Source organism: Aulonocara stuartgranti (genome assembly GCF_965226115.1).
Source record: "Aulonocara stuartgranti genome assembly, chromosome: 7".
Classification (NCBI taxonomy): Eukaryota; Metazoa; Chordata; class Actinopteri; order Cichliformes; family Cichlidae; genus Aulonocara; species Aulonocara stuartgranti.
The window spans coordinates 39,756,208-39,774,698 of NC_138945.1; the positions used below are offsets into that span (position 1 = coordinate 39,756,208).

General features: G+C 40.0%; 2 protein-coding genes across 4 annotated transcripts; one reads left to right on the forward strand and one right to left on the reverse strand.

Moving 5' to 3' along the window:
• The first annotated feature begins 769 nt into the window (after positions 1-769).
• capslb (calcyphosine-like b) lies at positions 770-8,162 on the forward strand. Of its 3 annotated transcripts, XM_082539195.1 has the most exons (6): positions 770-1,075; positions 3,425-3,562; positions 5,120-5,297; positions 5,592-5,801; positions 5,955-6,071; positions 7,904-8,002. In XM_082539195.1, exons 1-5 carry the CDS (start codon positions 876-878, stop codon positions 6,054-6,056), a joined length of 828 nt encoding a protein of 275 aa, XP_082395321.1. In that variant the 5' UTR covers positions 770-875; the 3' UTR covers positions 6,057-6,071; positions 7,904-8,002. The 3 variants fall into 3 exon arrangements, with proteins under 3 accessions (XP_082395321.1, XP_082395320.1, XP_082395319.1); XM_082539194.1 differs by lacking the exon at positions 7,904-8,002 and having other exon boundaries at positions 771-1,075; positions 5,955-7,895; XM_082539193.1 differs by lacking the exon at positions 5,955-6,071 and having other exon boundaries at positions 780-1,075; positions 7,904-8,162.
• Positions 8,163-8,237: 75 nt separating this feature from the next.
• il7r (interleukin 7 receptor) lies at positions 8,238-18,060 on the reverse strand. The gene is made up of 8 exons (XM_082539191.1): positions 17,786-18,060; positions 15,501-15,642; positions 15,267-15,415; positions 14,912-15,063; positions 14,182-14,338; positions 13,983-14,097; positions 13,832-13,904; positions 8,238-13,121 (listed from the first exon to the last, which is right to left on the reverse strand). The coding sequence occupies exons 1-8, from the start codon at positions 17,871-17,873 to the stop codon at positions 12,720-12,722; spliced, it is 1,278 nt and encodes a 425-aa protein (XP_082395317.1). The 5' UTR covers positions 17,874-18,060; the 3' UTR covers positions 8,238-12,719.
• Between the last annotated feature and the right edge of the window lie 431 nt (positions 18,061-18,491).

Consider the following 18,491-nt stretch of genomic DNA (forward strand, 5'->3'; position numbering starts at 1 on the left):
TCAAATTTACAATCACTAAACAGTGTCCAGCTGTGTATTTGTTTATGTTTTTAACCACAATACTTACCTGTAACACAGGAGAGAATGTGAACACAGGAGACACGCTGCCGTTTGCCTGGTCAGTCTTGCCAGAATGCAAGCTTACGGCAGCTATGCACCCGACTCAGTTCACAAAGCACGCTGCTGCCCCCTACTGTCCAAAGTGTTATACACTCTCCTGGCAACAGAGAATTTACATGACGTTGCAGATTTAAATGACACCAATAAACCAGCAACATAAAACATGTATAATAATCTCCATAAATCACGCCACTTAACTCAAAATTGTGACCACATATTTGTGTGGATCACACAAACATATAACTAACCACAGATCTTCTGCGGATGTAGGCTTCCTCCCATCCTTCTGTGTCTGCATGTAATCCCAGACACACTTGATGATGTTGAGATCAGGACTCTGTGGGGGGCAGCATTTCTTGTTCTTTGTGATGAAGATAGTTCTTAATGCATTTGGTTGTATGTTTGGGGTCATTGCTCTGCTGCAGAATTAATTTGGGGCCAATAGACAATCATTTATATTTCTGAAAGCATTCTTTGTTTACAGCATTTTTTTCACACCTGCCTAAAAACTTTGCACAGTACTGTATATTTTAAAATACATATTCTAATATATATTTCTACATCTTTTTTATTAATATGTTTGTGGAAGAAGTAAAAGACCTAATTAAAAAAAATACTATCACGGGCTCTTCAGTTTACCGGATATTAACGCCATAAATTTAGTCTCTGTTGAACTAAACATATACCTCCGGTTACTCACAGAGAAACACCGGAACTCCTCCCACTGAGCATGGGAGAGCCAATCACAACGCAGAATGGATCAGCAAGTCTCCATGGTAACGGAGTATCGTTTGGGGAGGGGCAGACCGGGAGAAAGCAAGAATCTAAAGGTTAAAGTGTTAAAACTCCTCAGTCGGACTCCTCTCTGTGCTTACACTGATCCTCCTCCTCTTGGGCTTCGTGTTTACCTCTTCAGCCTCACTAAGCTACAGACAGCGGACACACAGCAGGACAGGTAACACACCTTCAGATCCTCCATTACGCTTCCATTTTCTCGCTTTTGGAAATCAGAACCTTTGAGGATGAACAAGAATCAACAGGAAGTGTGGAGATTTAAAAATAAAAGCAGGGAGCAGACACAACAGTAAGAGCCTCAAACTAACAGCTGGAGCATCGGCTGTTGTTGATTTGTATGTCTGTGTATGAAGAGAAGCTACTGTTTTCACAGGCCCACACAGTTTACACATAGACGACACAATAAATACACACATTTATGTTACATTTATGTTACATTTATGTTATGTCACTCCACACACAGAGAGATAGATATATATAATATAATGAGGTCATCTAGTGGAGGCAAAGCAGTAAGGTGACGGAGGCTGAAGCTTCATTTAACATTCAAATGATTTAGTGTGACCAGCAGGAAAACGATCCTGCTGTCTGCGTTTGTTTAACGCATGTGGTCATTTTGCTGAAGGTAGCTGCAGTTGTCAGAAAGATGAAGGAAATCTGAAATATTTCACTGTACAAACTTTATTTGTAGAATAAAATAGAAATATTCCATGTGGTACTGTGATATAATGTACTTCAAATCTGAAATACTTGTACTTCAGTTTTTATTTTAACCATAATTTCGTAAATAAATATTTTGCTTCATTACAAACTGCTGCTGATATTGGGCCTGCTCTCTCATTTTTAACTTCTTTCTTGGAATGAAATTAAAACTTTTCCTTCTTTAATTTTTAATGTTCAGCCTGCAGGTGCTTCCAGCCTCCAGCAGGTGGAGCTGTTTGTCTTTTAGAATCAGAATATTTTATTAATACCTAGGGAAATTATGTGGGTTACAGTTGCTCCAGTACAGTAGCATTGACAAAAACAAACTAGACTATTTATCAATACAATATGTTAAGATATGAGGAAAAGCGTAATTTATACAAGTCACCAAGTGAAACATTCAGGGTTGACAAATTATAAATAAATATCAAGAAACTGACAGCAACATTAGAGTAAGAAGATGTGCGGGCTGTGGATCAGGTTTTTTTTTTAAGACTTCAAGCTGTTATAAATATCTGGATCAGTTTAGACACAAACTCAGTGAGCCTCTCTTTTTTTAACATCTCTCATACAGGTGAGAAAATTTAGTCTTCAGATGACTGACAGCAAGACAATGTAATATGAAAAAACAAAAGAAATAATAAAACAGTACAAGTAACTTGAATCTAACATTAACATATAAGAACAAAAGGATCAAAGGCAACAAAAATGAATAAAACAAAACAAATGCTGAATAAAGCAGATAAATTAGAACAGAAAAATGAAATAGATTTAAATGTATTTACATGAAATCTAATCAGTTAATAAATGAAAGTAGGGCTGAATGAAACTTCATTTAAAAGCCAAAACAATAAAATAATACAGAGGGCTTCCACAGTTTGTTTTAATTTCTTTGATGTTTTGGTAAAATAGCAAAATAAATAAGTTCACAGAGTCGGTGAACGTGTAAAAAGGAAGATTACAAAATTGTTTGCATTATTTAAATATTTAATATTTGTGCATTATTGATAATATTGATATTTATTTTTTAAATATCATAATTAATGTAACCATGTCACTCTTCTACAGTAAAGATAAATCACAGTAAATAAAACAAAAGAAATAATGCTTATAATGCAGACTCAACAAAAATCCAGACTGAAGAGTTCTTAACCCGTTGTGCTGCTCGCAGGTTCTCAGTTCAGACTGATCCAACAGCTCAGAGAGAAACACAGGAAAAAAGTAAAATACAGAAAAACTTAAACGTAATAAACTAAAATCTCTAAACGACCAACTAAAACCAAAACACAAGATGGATAATAATCAATAAGAATTAATAAGAAAGAGTCCCACAATATCGATCCCAATGTTCAATGTTCCGTGACATGATCTTCAAAGAAATAAGAAAGAAATGAAGAAACAGTTATCAAAACAGACTATCTGACCACAGCCCTCATGTCCAAACACACCTGAGCCTGTAGACAGCGCTAATAGGGGGTCAGGTGTGGTTGTGGCCTCAACCTAAAGTCTGGTCATGCACACAACAGTGAAGATAATCACAGGGATAGAAAAACATCCATGGATGTGGTTTTCTGGAGCGTCCTGGTTGGCTGATCATGGCGGTTCAACGGATGACGCTTTGTCTAAATATGATTTAAGAGGTATCTGTCACACCTCCAGGAAGTGACATTAAAAAAAATTTTTTTTAACATAACATTTCATATTTTATCTGGCTGAGGTCAGACAGACACACACAGCACACTGTAGGCTGAGTTAAGGTATAGATCAGCTGTCAGAGTGAAACCTGATTGGTCTGTGTTATGTCAAGGATGGCGGGCACATCAAGACACGACAGAGAGATGGCGATGAATGCCAAGCGCCAGCTGTCCGAGTGTTCAGACCCCATAGAGAGACTCCGGCTGCAGTGTCTGACTCGAGGCTCGTCTGGGATCAAAGGTTTGGGCAGGTGAGCTTCACACACCTGTTCACACATTCAACATTCCAATCCAGAAGAAAAAAAGAAGGAAATTCTGTGTTTATAAAGATGTCAAATCAAATCACTTTTATTGTCACATCACATGTGCAGGTACACTGGTACAGTACATGTGAGCGAAATTCTTGTGTGCGAGCTTCACAAGCAACAGAGGTGTGCAAAGTACAATAACATAAGAACAAGCAAATATAAGAATGGCTAAATCTGAGAATTATATGAATAAATATATGTACAATATAAGAGTGTATACATATTACTGAATGTGTATACTAAATATGTATGTCTACGTGTGTGTATATATGTGTGTGTGTGTGCACATATTTTACAAATTAAATAGAGTAAAAATAAAATAAATATATAAAATATACAGAGGTTGGTAGTACCAACATAAAAAATCTGAGTTAAGAAACAGAATCAAAATTATTAAAAGTTCGCAAACACGTAAAGATGCCCGAGCTTCATCATCACACTGAAAAATAGACTCCAGTCACTCGTTCCTTTTTCCATTTTATCAAACTGAACAACAAACGTCAGCTTCTACAAAGACGAGAACCTGCTGCGAAGCTGCTAATTCTTCTGTTGTGTTAGCCCCCCTAATATAAAACCCCTGGATCCTTAAAAAAAGATTTTTTTTATTCTCTTTAGAAGTAAAAAAAATCTGTGTTTTTAATTTCAGACTGCTTCAGAGTCCTTCGCAGGTCTCTTTTCTCCATGATCAGAAACTATAGGGACCTCTATAGTCAACCAAAGCTTGTCACTTCCATCTGCAGTCGTCTGTTCTGGGCCCTTCTCTCAGATCGGTTCATGACTCAGGCAGACATTCTCAGTTATTCTTTAATGCAGTGGAGTAAATGTCGTGGAGTGTAGGTCCTCTGCTGGCTGTGATTTGTCCCTTTAATGCAGCGGCGGTGGGTTTCGGGGTCAGATGAGAGTAATGAAGCACTCACATCGATGTTTACGCTGAGGTTTTCCTGTCAGATCATCGCTGAGTCGGCACGGCTGCAGGATGTTGTTGTGTTTGTCTTCGTCGTGTTGTTGCTCTTCTTGTGGTTTTCACTCCGCTGATGTTCAGCTGTACACTGTGCAGTAACCTCAGGTCCTGTAATACGCACATTTACTCCCAGCACTGCAGTACTGGAGTACTTTCAGTTTGAGCTGCTGCATACTCTGCTGCTCTACAGCTGGATGATGATTTAAAAACATGAGTTCATAAGATCAGTTGGTGAGCTGCAGTCACAGTAATGACATTATTCATACTTCACACATCAGATCTGAATCCTTCATCCAGCGCTGACTAAAGGAAACAATGTTTCTTTTTTCTAAAGCTACATGAAAGCGGTAAAGACAGAAGTGAAACTGTCTGTTCTGAAGCAGCTCAAATATCAGGGGACTCAGGACTAAAAATACAGTTTACTACTTATTTACTTTAACTGACATATAGACAGTTATAGTTTTTTTAAAATAAAGTTTTACTTTTCAATGGTATAAAACTGAAATGCTGCTGTCTGATTCGCTGATTTTGTTTGTCAGGACCTTCAGAGTGATGGACGACAACAACAACCGCTCGCTGGACTTCAAGGAGTTCATGAAGGGGTTAAACGACTACGGGGTCTTGATGGAGAAGGACGAGGCCACAGCTCTGTTTCAGCAATTTGACCGTGACGGCAGCGGGACCATCGACTTCGACGAGTTCCTCGTCACTCTCAGGGTAAATCAGACCAACGATGAGAGCATGAGATGAGATCGCCTCCTATCAGTCAGCCAGAACTAAAAAATACCCCCAAAGCCCTCCTTCCATACGTTTTTAACAACTGTGGTTTCAGTGCTCGTGTTTCAAGGTGAACAGCTGCTCTGAATAAAAAATAGTTGTGAAGGCCCCTAAATGGCATGGATGTTTTAATCTGCAGTCAGCGATCGTCTGTTTCAAACTACTGAATGATGTGTCATAAGCTGGACTGAACTGAATCTTCACTCCTTTAACTTCCCCTTCTGTTAACTGCAGCCGCCAATGTCCAAGGCCCGGAAGGAGGTGGTCATGCAGGCGTTTCGGAAGCTGGATAAAACGGGTGACGGGGTGATCACCATCGAAGACCTGCGGGGTGTTTACAACGCCAAGTACCACCCCAAGTACCAGAACGGAGAGTGGACGGAGGACCAGGTCTTCAGGACATTCCTGGATAGCTTTGACTCTCCGTATGACAAAGATGGAAAGGTAACGAGCTTCTGACAGGAATGCCAGACAGGCGGTGTCTGTGTGGGTGGAGGTCAGTGACTGTGGCCCACAGACCAGTAGCTCCTGCACTGAAACAGACTTTAGGTGTGCACTTTCCTCAGCGTTGATGAAACTGTATGCTCCTCTCTGAAGGTGACCCAGGAGGAGTTTATGAATTATTACGCTGGTGTGAGCGCCTCCATCGATACAGACGTCTACTTTATTGTGATGATGAGAAATGCCTGGAAACTCTGAATTAGCGGCGTTCTGGTAATCGAGCTCCGTGGTTTTTGGGTGGTGGTAGGAGGGCGGCGAGTATTTCCATTTTGAGGTGTTTTCCATTGTAGAAAAGCTGTGATTAAATTTCCTCCCTGGGGAATCTGGTAATGTTCTGCAGGGTATGTTGTATGGTTTTACTTGTAAATGTGTTCCAATGAGATGGACTCAAAGAACCAGACAACATACAAACTCAGCAGTGAAATCGTTCATTTAGCGTGTTAGTCCACGCACTGCAGGCTGCTTCACTCTGGCTTCTTACTGTGGTTCAACCTAACCAATCAGCTTTTTCTCTTTCACTTTCTGGATGTAAACAAACTGCTGTGTAAACAAACACAGCCGCGCTGTTTCCATGCAGATATGAAACTCGCGCAGAGGTGATCAGTTCTCATCATTTCCTGCTCCACATTTTTATTCTTGCACTCTCCCAGAGCAGCTGTGCATGATTCACACTTCAAAATCATCCTTCTTTATCTTATACTGCGCCTTAATGCAGCCTGCAGTTCAACCTCTGTTTGAAACAAGCTGCTTTATCTCCTCCTACTTTTAAATCAGCTTTCTTCTGATTGGATGATTTGTGAAGTCTGCCTTGGTTCAGCACCCAGTGCTCATGAGCTGTAATATTTACAAAGATCTTTTGGCTCATAGGGAGTATTTTTACATATCATTACCTTTATATTTTAAACTTTAGCATGAGCATCTGACACCATAATATCATGCACAGGTTGGAAAATGTGGAAAATAAGGTGATGAAAAATTAAACATCTCTTAAAAGTTAAGTAAGTATACCCCAAGTAACATGACTGTAACACACCCAAAGAAAGATTCTAGGTCTGACCAACCGTCTCAGTCGTGGGCAAAAAGATGACAGTCAATAAAATTCTAAAAGACAATTTATTGACAAAAAATCAAGAGATAAAGGATAAAACAGTCCAGTGTCACATTTATGAATCAAATAAAAACACACAGTCCCAAGGCCAGAGCCGGCTATGCCACAATGCCAGTTGCACTCCACGTGTTGCCTTTAACAGGGTTAGAAGTTGTCCTCTGAGACCCACCACCCTGCAAGCATATAGCCAGTGGTCACTCCAGCCTCTGCAATTCTGCTGCCTTTAGGCTGTGGCATATAATAGGCCCTGGCCTATTATATGAGAGACAGAGAGACAGAGAGACAAAACGACACTTTCACTATAGAATTCATAGCGCAAAGCCCATCCATCCCAAACATATCTGATTTCATCACATTACTCTCTTTATTTCATAAATAACTTCATATCTATCCATAAACCTGTCTTTAAAGATTTACAGTTAGATTCAGATCACCTCTGTCTAAAGAGCCATCTGACTGCAATTTAAGGTGTTTACAGTTTTTAGGGAATTTCATAACTATTTGAAATGTTACCCCCATACTTTGCTTCATTTAATTTTTTTGTACACAGAACACCTCGAGATTATTGCCTTATTTTGATTTGAGTTTTTTGTTTTTTCAATAATTTTTTGTGCAAATCAAAATGGGCCTATATTGTTACTTTGTTTTTCCAATTTTAAACAAGAAAAAAAATTGATTATCCTGTATGGATGATTGGATGAAAGAGTGGATGGATGGATGTCAATCAGGTGAGGCACCTCATTTTTTAAAATTTTCCTTTTAAACTTTAAAGCCACACAAGAAGAAACGGGCCGCTGTTTCATTCTGATCTAACCGATGAAGTTGGCCCCTTCCTCTTCATCTCTGCTGTTTGTCTTCATAGTAACACTTTGAAGTACTGTCGTGTTTGATCTCTGTATTTAAGCTGTCATTAAAGCAGGTTTCTTGTACTTGACAGGTGACCCATGATGAGTTTATGAACTATTACAGTGGCGTCAGCGCCTCCATCGACAGCGACGTCTACTTTATACTAATGATGAAAAACGCTTGGAAGCTCTGAATCACATTAAAACTCCAGAATCTAAGCACCTCATGGATTTCCGACAAACAGAATTTGTTTTAAATGATCATAATGATGTGTCTGATCAATTCTGCAGCCTGAATTCTGTCATATTTTCAGTTAGAAGTCATATTCTAAATAAATGCAGTTACACAGATTGGTCCGACTTTTATCATTTTTGTATCGTGTGCACATTTTTCATTACTAATTACATCACAGTGAAACAGCAGGATTTCATTTTCCACTTTATTACTATATACACTGATATGCATTGTGATTAAATAAAAACAATTCCACGTTACATCAACACGAGTACATTTAGACATTTCCATAAAGTATGTACGTTGTATTTAGTACAGATTACAGACTTCTTGTTTCTGAGTATAAAGCGTACATTCCTGTTTTTGTTTCAGCCATTGTGAGGTCGGTTGTGTCAGATATTGAAGCAGCAGCATTGGGTTTAGCATCTCCATGACTACAAACAGAAACAGTTGCTACAGCAACGCATCCACAACCCGCCTACAGACAGCTGAGCTTGCGTGGACATGACGTACACGACTGCTCAGAAGTTGGAGATCACTTTGAAACCTCATGTTTTCAGGAAGAAAAGCTGATTGAGAGAGTCATAAATGGATGTTAAAGTAGAAATACTAATTAATTGTGTAATTTCTATCTAACTAATCATTCTTTTTATGGAATATCTATGTATGTGTAAAGAGGCCCATTTTAAGCAATCATCTGTGTTCTAATGGCACATGATGTTCTCTAAAGGAGTTTTATAATATTAAGAGGCTTATTGATTATTAGAAAAACCTTTTCCCACCACGATGGCACACCTAAAAACTGCTTTACTGATTATAGATGTACTAAATCTGGCTAGTTGCATCTCTGGAGCATTTCTGTGTAGATGTGAAGCTTTAAAATGGCCAAAAGAAGAATGTGTTCAGGCTGTGTGCGTGTTCTAAGAAATGAAGGTGATGCCTTGCAGCCACAAGACGAAAACAAACCAAATAACACTGGTGTGTATTACTCTCAAGAGAGCACTGCTAAGACCGGTTGGTGGCAGGCCCCCAGCAACCACAGGTTGCTAGGAGAAAAAGGTGTATTCCCCAGCCGGCTGGCAAGTGGTTGCTGTTGGTTGCTGGCAGTTGCTGTGAAACTAAAGCCACAGTCATACAGGCCTAGAGACCAGTGAGTTACTCACTGTCAACCAGCGGCTGCTCGGGAAAAATGTGTATTTCCTGCCCGGTTGGTGAGCAGCTGCTGAAGGTTGCTGATTGTGACTGTGGCTTTGGTCACTTGCAGATTATCGCGGCCGCCTCAGTTTCCATGGAGGGTGCCGACTTCTCTGCAAACATTTACTAACTACTTGCCGAGTAGAAATAAAACTGTAAAAAAGTCAGACACAAACTGGAAACAGCGCAAGTTTCCCTTCAAAATAAAAGTTTTGCCTTTTGAATCGTGTTGATTGAGGCACAACTTTTACTCTGAATTCAAACATTCTCCGTTTGCAGTTTGTGTCAGACTTCATTTTCATTTCCACTCAGAAAGCAGTTGGAGAGTGTTTGCAGACAAGTCTGTGTCTTCCATGCAAACTGCAGGCGACCATAGCAGCCTGCTAGTGACCAAAGCAACCATGCAATTGATTTCACCCAGCAACAGCTAGCAACCACTTGCCAAACAAGTGAATATGCACATTTTTCCCTAGTGGCCTGAGGATGTGAGGAGATTGCCAGTGTGTAACTACTTAAGTAGTACAGCACCTTTACCCACATGATTGGACGGTTTTTCCAACAATGAGTCAGCCTTTTAATGTGATAAACCTGCACTGCTTGCCTCTGATGTAGATATTCCAATAAAAAAAATCTGTTTAAGGATTCAGTTAGTTAATATTTATGTTCACTTAACTGTAAATTAAAGCAAATTAGCTTTTCCTTCAAAAACATGGTAATTTCTAAGTAACCCCAAAGCTTTGAGTGCTGTACTATGATTCAGATGAGCTTTAGGAGGCTTTACATGTGATCCTGTTTGATATGCATGGTGAACGCTGCAGCATGAGTTTCAGTTCCCAAAGAGTTTAAGTGCAGATGAGTTTAGATACAAGCAGCTTTAAATGACCTCACTGGTGTTGTTCGATTTTTTTGGTTGAGGAATGAGAAAAAAATAAAATACAGATGGTGAAAAATTGAAAAATCTGATAAACAGGTCTTATACCAGACTAGTTTTTGTGAGATGGAGCACTGAGAATTTATGAGTAAATCCATAAGCCGAAGTTTAATTAAATTCATTTCTACAAGACCTGGAGAATAAAAAGCAGGTCCCAAGAGTTCTTCAGGTTGTGGTCATGTGACTCAAGGACTCAAGGTTTAGGTTGTAGAGATCTTACAGGCCCTTTTAACCAATAACAATGTTCCACAGATTGTTTAGGTGGTTCTTCTGTATAGGTCTCTTTGTGGGTCCTTGTTTAATTGTAGTGGCTCCTTTTGGACACTGAGAACGTACTCGGGTTCATTTACAGGGATCGTGGTTACACAGGAGGTATCAGGGATGTTTTATGTGGTTTTAATGGCCTCCAGTATGAGCTTCTAGTAATATTTTTGTTATTTCTTGTGGCCCTTTAGATGGATAAAGTAGGAGCTTTGATCTAGCAACCAGTTAGGTGCTTTGAAGGCTCATTCAGTTGGGTGTTTTGGTCATTTAGGTAGTACACTGGGTCAATATAGATGTACTTTGGGGGTTTAAAGGGTTTCTTTAGATGAGCCACACTCTTAAATATCAAAGAAACTTTCATTTCTCTCTCATCTGTCAACTGAAGCTGTTCACCACCTCCCAGGCAGCCAACACGATCCATAATGCTGAGTTAAAAGATAAAGTGATCACTTAGACGCTGGGATGCCTGGAAGGTAGTTTTATCTGAAAACCACTATTCTATGCTATGTAGTAAAACAGGCAAAAACACAGGTATATATGATTCCTCCAACGACAAATGACTACATGTGGAGGTGTGTCAGTAAAAACATGAAAACACACTTGGCCTCAAAGCAACAAAATAAATCCTGTATTTCAGAGCTGCAGGTCAACAGCCTGCTCTACTCAAAGCTACATTTTGGGTTCAAGTGAAAGATTAAAGCTAAAAAAAAAATCTGTTGGTACAAGCACAAGAATAACAGCCAATTTATCACTTTAAAAATAACAGCAGTGACTAAACATATTAAAATAAACCCGATTATAAAGGAGCAGAACTAAGTTCATATTGTTAGAATAACGTGTAACACATCATTACTTTAGTTGTCTCAAATGTTTTTGGTTTATGAGTCACAAAAATTAACCACAGGCTGTGTTTTGCTGTCTTTGAATATGAGCTGTGAGCAGCTCCACTGCATAAAAACGTTTTTTCCTTTTTCTGTTTTTTTTTTCTTAGCAAGCCTGTTGATGGCTGACTGTCCAAGAAAATGACACAGGAAGCGAGAGAAACACCAAAGTGAGGACAAATTTACACGTTGGTGATTTTTTTTTTTTTTTTTTTTAAACGAGTCAATGATGGAGACTCCCCTCACCCCCAACCAGTCACAGCAGATGGCGGCACATGAGCCTGATTCTGCTGAGGCTTTCTGTTATACAGTGGTTCTTAACCTGGGTTCGCTCGAACCCTAGGGGTTCGGTGAGTCGGTCTCAGGGGTTCGGCAGAGCCTTCGCCATGACATGCATGGCTCATTTTGTGCACCAGTAAAAAAAATCACATTTTATTTTTCACTAAAGAGGGGTTCAGTGAATGCGCATATGAAGCTGGTGGGGTTCGATACCTCCAACAAGGTTAAGAACCACTGTCTTATGAAAAGGGAATTTTTCTTCACCCTGTCACCAAATACCAAATGTTGTCATGCTGTCTATTCTCGCTTTACAGCCTGTAAAATGTGACACTCCCACTAATCCTATCACGGCTAGCACTTCAAAACCTTTTTCTTAAGTCCCAGCTGGGAGCCAGCTTCTATACAAAGATGAGACGATTTATTTTGGGTTAAAATGCTGGTGCAAAAGATGCAAAAATATGTTCATGAATCAGAAAAAGAACCCATTCCATGTTAGTGGCAATGGGGAATAAGAGTCTCCACTCATGTTAGCAGCTTGTTGAGGCTGCTACACTTAAAAAACTCTGCTAAACTCAGAGTGTAGCAGAGACAAAGTGATGGATGTGTAACATAATGAACTGAGGATGGTGTGAAATTACTAAATGTTATCACTGTTCATCCTGATGGGAACATCTGAACCAAACGTCATAGCAGAAACTGAGTAATTCTTGTGTATATTTGCTACAGAACTCCAAGATGGAGTTAAAATAAATGTCAAAAGATGACAAAACCTAAAAGAATTTATCCTCTTAGGTTTATGCGCAAATGGGAATCCAGATGAGATACTTCACCAGTAAAAGCTTGATTTCTGTAAAGTGAACCAAACTTCAGCACTCCATTCAGTGATTTTTCTTTTGGTAATGAATGCCAGATGTCTCGTTCTCTGGACAGAGGTCCAGCATCATTGAAATCCAGGTGAAATGTAAGTGGTAGATAGGCACATCCAGACAAAAAGGCAGCATGTTTGTCTTTCTGTTCTTTCACTTTGCTCTAAAGACCTCGTGAAGTTGGAAGCCCTTTGCTTTAGAGCATCCTGAAGTTTGATAAGTACAGTCTCTGATCCTGTTTGCTCACCACTGCATCACCTACTTGATCTTATAGAAACTGGACATGGTGACGTAAGCCTCCTCCTGTCGATTTGCTCCAAACACCTCAAAGTCATTGACTTCAAATTGTTGCTCAGGCTGCTCGGGTCTTTCCCCAAGCTGGAGGATGTCGATGGGGGAAGGACTGCAGCTCGACAGGCTGTCCTCGGCTTCAGACGAGCTCCTGCTCAACAAGGCAGAGAGCTCCAGCTCCTCGGTGCTGGCGCTGGCAGTACTCCTGCAATCTAAGCTCTGGGTGGAGCAGGGTTCGCTCGACTGAGTGCTGTAAGCAGCAGCAGATGCAGGACTGATCGCAGGCTCTGTTTCCTCACGTGCTGTCGTCTCCACGGGGTAGACTTTGAGATCACTGAGCACCTCAGGTCTGAAGGTCAGCAACAGAGGCTGCAAAACCAGAATGACATCATATTTGTCTACAGCCAATCAAAAGCTCCTTTGTCATGTTCTTTGTCTTAACAATTACAAGTAAATTCACTGGTTTTAACTACCCTACGGTGCAACAGTTAAAAGCAGCTTGATCTAGTACCTCTAAAAAAAACTAATCACAATGTTAAACAGCAAAAACCAACGGGCTGTGCAGAGGCACGCCAGAATTTCACACAGTTAAATGTCTGCTGCAGACAGCTAATTTTTGTGCTTCTTATTAGTCAAACTGAAAGTTCCAAAGATTCATGTCAAAATGAGTTTCATGAACCTGTAGTGCCTGTTTGATATCTTTTGTACCAGAGAGGTCAAGAGTGCAATGTCAGCATTAATCAGTACAACCGATGCACCGCTCACTGTGCTGTAAAATCCTGGTGTCACATCAAACAAAGCAATGCTTGAGGTTTTACAAACTGTGTTTATAAGCTGATGTGCTCAGCATAGCTCAGCAAGTTGGTCAATAAAAAAGTATCATCAATATGAATGTTTATGTTACTATGTTGATGCCACAGTTTTGACTACAATTGCTCTTTGGTAGGGGTACCACCACCTGAAATCTCATCTAAGTAAGATTTTGTGTTGTGATTTCTACAACTGGTCCTGTCGCTCACACGTGACCTGATGTTGCTTTGCAGTGTTTTTATTTTTTATCTGACAGTAGAATAACTCACATTGTTTGGCTTGCAGATCTGCACCAGAGTCTGTTTAGGATGCGGGATGCTTGGCCACATGTAGGTAAATATCCTGTGGAATAAAAAGGAAAGAAACTTAGTGAAGGGAACTCACTACTCAGATTGTTCTGACAGAAAGTAGACGTCATACTTGTTTTTCCAGAGGATGATGATGATACTAAAGGTCACCATCAGCAGAGAGACCAGACACACTCCGACTTGGTACGGTTCCACCTGTACTCCACTGGTCTGCTTCTGGAGGTTTTCTTCAGGAAGGAGAACAACACAGATCATTACTGATATCAGTGTTTAAAAAAGGTTGTGCAGCAGGACTAGACTATTGTTCTTACCAGGGGTAAGGAAAGTGAACGTTTCACTCCACTCACTCCACGTGCCCTGAAACATCTTTGGGAGTGTTCGCGCCCGCACTTTGACATAATACTTTGAGCCTTTTTTAAGGTATCCCATGTTGATATTTATGAAGTCCTGGGATGAGGTGTTCTGAATCTGTGGTCAGAGAGAAAAGAAAACATTTCAGTCATTGCAAAACATTGTGTGATATTGTTGATGTAAAACAGTCTTTTTATGTTGAAGCACGTCCTCATACAAGATAGGACAAGTATTAAATTCCAGATGACCTGTAATGTAGCGCTGGTCCCTTTTGACTCTACTGGAACTACAGTTTTCAAAAGAAACAACATATTTTACACAATAAGGTTTAAAACTGGTGAATGGAACCATTAAATTATCAGGAGAGTGCTTAAAATTTATCATTGTGTGAGAAACTGTGGAAATCAATTTGACCTCGATTGGAACCAGGTGCTTTCTACCAGAGAAAAGGTAAGACGATGCTCTCAGATTTGTCTGCATTACAGTTAATATCACAGGAACTTCAGAGACTACTACTGGGCAAACCAAACACTGAAAGATTTACTCATTAGATTGTTTAACATTAAAAACAACCCACAATACAACAGTCTCTCTAGGAGAAACTATGTCTGATGTTATAGCGAAAACCTGAAAGTCTTGAAGTAGAATGTGAGATTGCACTTCTGAGCTATACTTTTTAGATCACTGTACCATGATTTCCCCAGCTGTCTCGATCTGAAACTGGAATTCCTGGTTCTTCACTTTCAGGTAGTCCTTTTGGTACGGGATCTGAATCCAAATCTTAGCCTCGTTAGACTCTTCTTGGAAGGTGATGTTAAACACCTGAGGACTCATTGGTTTAACTGCAGGGACAGCACACAGAGAGAGGACAGCAATGATAGCAGCTTTGGGCACGCAGAATTCAAGACTTTTACATTTCTATACTGGAAAAAAGGAAATGAACATGAAGTCTGACAGGCAGTGCAGTGGTGACTCTTCACCAGGCAGCTACTGATGTTTAGAAGCATTTGTAAAGTCTGAAAATGTAACCAGATGACATGTTTACCTATGTTCTTCAGGTAGAGTTTTTGTGAAATCCTGCCGCCACTCTTTAAGTAGACAGTCAGCCTGAGTTCCGACAAGGGCTTCAGGTCTGGGGAGCTGAATGTATCACTGTATGTCTCCATGCACTTCTCCATTACGTTGCTGTCATAGCTGAACAGAAGAGCAGTGACCTGCATCAGTATCTGAATTTCCTCTGACATGCAGCACAGTACTGAACGTTATATCAAAGGTTTACCACAGGGTCATCCTCTCAATGCTGTCGCCTCCATCACCTCCACCCTCTTCATCATCCTCGTCATCATTTCTGCCTTCAAGCAGCTTGCAGGTCAAATTGCATCTTTTCATCATGATGTGAGACGTGCAGCTGATTCTGGGCTCTGAGATGAAAAACACTTTCAGACATTTCTCCACTTTTTGAGTATTACACTCTTGTCTTTTAACTTTTTTTTTCTGTCAGTTAGCAGTATATATATCATATACTACCAAAGATGTCTAACCACGGCTGATTTGCAGCCCATGTGCCTTAAGCTGATTTAAGATTAAGCTTTACATACAACATGCCAACACAGACATGAAAACAATCAGGAAGGGAAACAGCAGTGAAATAAATGCAAACTACATCAAAAAACTTCCATGTCACTGATCAAATATTTGTCTTTATCATTAACACCAGTTTATGCTTTTATCTCTGAGTGTTTCAGATCTTTAAGAGTGAAAAAAGACTAAATAAATGTTTTTTGCTTGTTCAAAGCCCCACTGACTGTTCCTGTGGTTAAGTATGTTGATTAAGTAGATTGTGGGTGATTTAATTTATTAAAATGTAAAACTTTGAATTTCATGGTGATGCCAGTTTATTATCTTCTGGTCCAATATCTTGCATCATGAACACTATTTATTGCTGACTTGTTTAACCCAAACAGTGACATAGCATGAAAGCTGTGATAGACTATATCCAAATTGCTGAATTGATTTCTTTCTAATCAGAGGTTACTGAGAAACCATCACATAACTCAACAGCACACTGGAGTCCCTCCTGATACGCAGATAACTGCATCATCAGCATAATTTTGAAACCCTGCCTCTGCAGCTGCCTGTCACTACAGTATGAAGTGCTTTGAGAACATTTTTATTCCAATTTGTCACAGTATAAATAACTAATTCTCTTTGATTTTAGGGATGCAACACAAAAATAATTATTCTGTAGTAACTCGTTGAAGGAAAACTGACTGTGCATCATCTGCATAAAAATGAATACCGAATTTTCTTCAGTTTTTAATTATAAGACTAATTGGAAGCATTTAAGCAGAGGGGGGGGGGGGGGGGGGTGCAGAGGTTAGCACTGACTACCTGTAGCAGCCTCTCACACTATGACAGCTAGGTTAGGCTCCAGACCCCCCGCCCTCACTCTGGCAACCCCAGGACGATAAACTGGGTCGCGAGAAAGGAGAAAACGCTGAGGCTGTAGATGTCTCTGTTTACCAAACACAATATGCTGCATGACAAAATCTTACCAGTGACTTGACATGTTGACCTTACAACCATGTTCAACACCACAACACTTTGAAGCTGCCAGCATGATTAAATCGTGTTATACAAGTTGTTAAAATAACCACAACTTTTCTTCCTGACTTTGCAGTTATTTATAGTCACTGCTTTACTTCGCATTAACTGCCTGAACGCCGAACAGTGTCCTTGCTCACCTTAAATACGTGCATTTAACTTTATTCATACCATTGCTTATTATAAACTGCTTTTATGTGTTTTTACTGCTAAATGGATGGCTTACGTAGGGTGTTGCCAGTACACTAAAACTGCATGCACTAAGCAGAACCTCTAAACTGTCAGCTATGTGTGAAGATTTAACCACAGGAGGAATTTTAAGCACCTGATCCAGTCCACCGCGGTGCAGAAACTGAACCGAGTGAAGCTCTGATGGAACAAAAAGCAGAGCATCAGCGCAGCCCCACGAGCACAGAGACGAAGCTGTGTTTACTCCCAACTGTCACGCTGATAACATCACTGCTTCTGATTTTGTTTGTGCCTACGAGCCGATGTGCACGAGAAGGCTGATTATTAAATCAATCCCGGATATCGAAAGCTGATGATGGGACTTAACAGGTGTCTCATTTTTCTTCCGAATTTGTGCCCCAAAGCTGAAGTGAGTGTCTCATAAAACTCCTGAAATGATGATTATTCATTTGTTTTTGTCTTAAGAGATACAAATTGTTCACGCTTCTTCGAAATTAACGGTAACCACACTTGAGCGCAAAGTCATTTAAGGATTTTAAAGAGTCTCTTCATGAAGCTTTTTAATTTTGAGCCATTATGCTCAGGTAAGTGCTCCACAGGTGCAATAATTCATCTCAGATAATATGTGCTGCAAATATAGCCCCCATCAAAGATCCAAACTTTACATTTTCTAATATTTTTTCTGTATTTGTATTTCCGTGAAAGATACTAATGTAAAAAAAATCACCCCCAACATTCCTGTGCTAACCGCATGTTTTAAAATCTTCTTACCCATGTCGGGGTCTCCATCTCCGCTCTGAGCCTCACACACAGCTGGCAGCAGCAGCAGCATCACGGCGATCCTCCAGCCGAACTGCATCTCATCACCGAGTCTCCGTCCAGCTGCACACACGCTCACCTGCCGCTCTGCTCTTTCATAACCCGCCGTCACACCAGCTGAGAGCTTTTCTCGTCAGCAGGCTGGGAGAGAGGAAGGAGGAGTGGCTAGTCTGCAGAGGAAGGAGGAGGAGGAGGAGGCGGGGGCGATGCTGGGTAGTTGAGGTCTTACAGGACGCTCTGTAAATCAGAAAACATCCTTGATTTGGAGACTGCGGGGTCTGTGTGGTTAGAAGGCTGACGGACAGTTAACTCTCAGATGACAGATTATTAGGAACGTTCAGGGCTCAGTCACATGGACACAACAACATTTTTTGACACCAAATGAAATTAAGCCCACATAGACACATTTAGAGCAAACATGTTTGAGTTCATTTATTTTTGAGCAAATGTAAAATAAAAAGCGGCAGCTCAAAGAACAATTAATATTCCTTTACTTTATTGTCTCGGACAGGAGAAAATCATCTTAGATCAATCAACAAACATCACAAAAAACAACAAACAAACCAGACAACATCAAACAACTAATAGCATAATAAAAAGCTTAAAAAAACATTATAAAAACAACACAAGGAAAAAAAATACAATAAACAATCAGTGC

Coding starts and splice junctions, on each gene's coding strand:
- capslb (XM_082539195.1), top strand. CDS start 876: ATGGATCAGCAAGTCTCCATGGTAACGGAGTATCGTTTGGGGAGGGGC. Junction 1,076..3,424: donor GCGGACACACAGCAGGACAG/GTAACACACCTT, acceptor TGTTATGTCAAG/GATGGCGGGCACATCAAGAC. Junction 3,563..5,119: donor GGGATCAAAGGTTTGGGCAG/GTGAGCTTCACA, acceptor TTTGTTTGTCAG/GACCTTCAGAGTGATGGACG.
- il7r (XM_082539191.1), bottom strand. CDS start 17,873: ATGCAGTTCGGCTGGAGGATCGCCGTGATGCTGCTGCTGCTGCCAGCT. Junction 15,643..17,785: donor AGATGGAGACCCCGACATGG/GTAAGAAGATTT, acceptor TTTTCATCTCAG/AGCCCAGAATCAGCTGCACG. Junction 15,416..15,500: donor ATTGAGAGGATGACCCTGTG/GTAAACCTTTGA, acceptor TCTTCTGTTCAG/CTATGACAGCAACGTAATGG.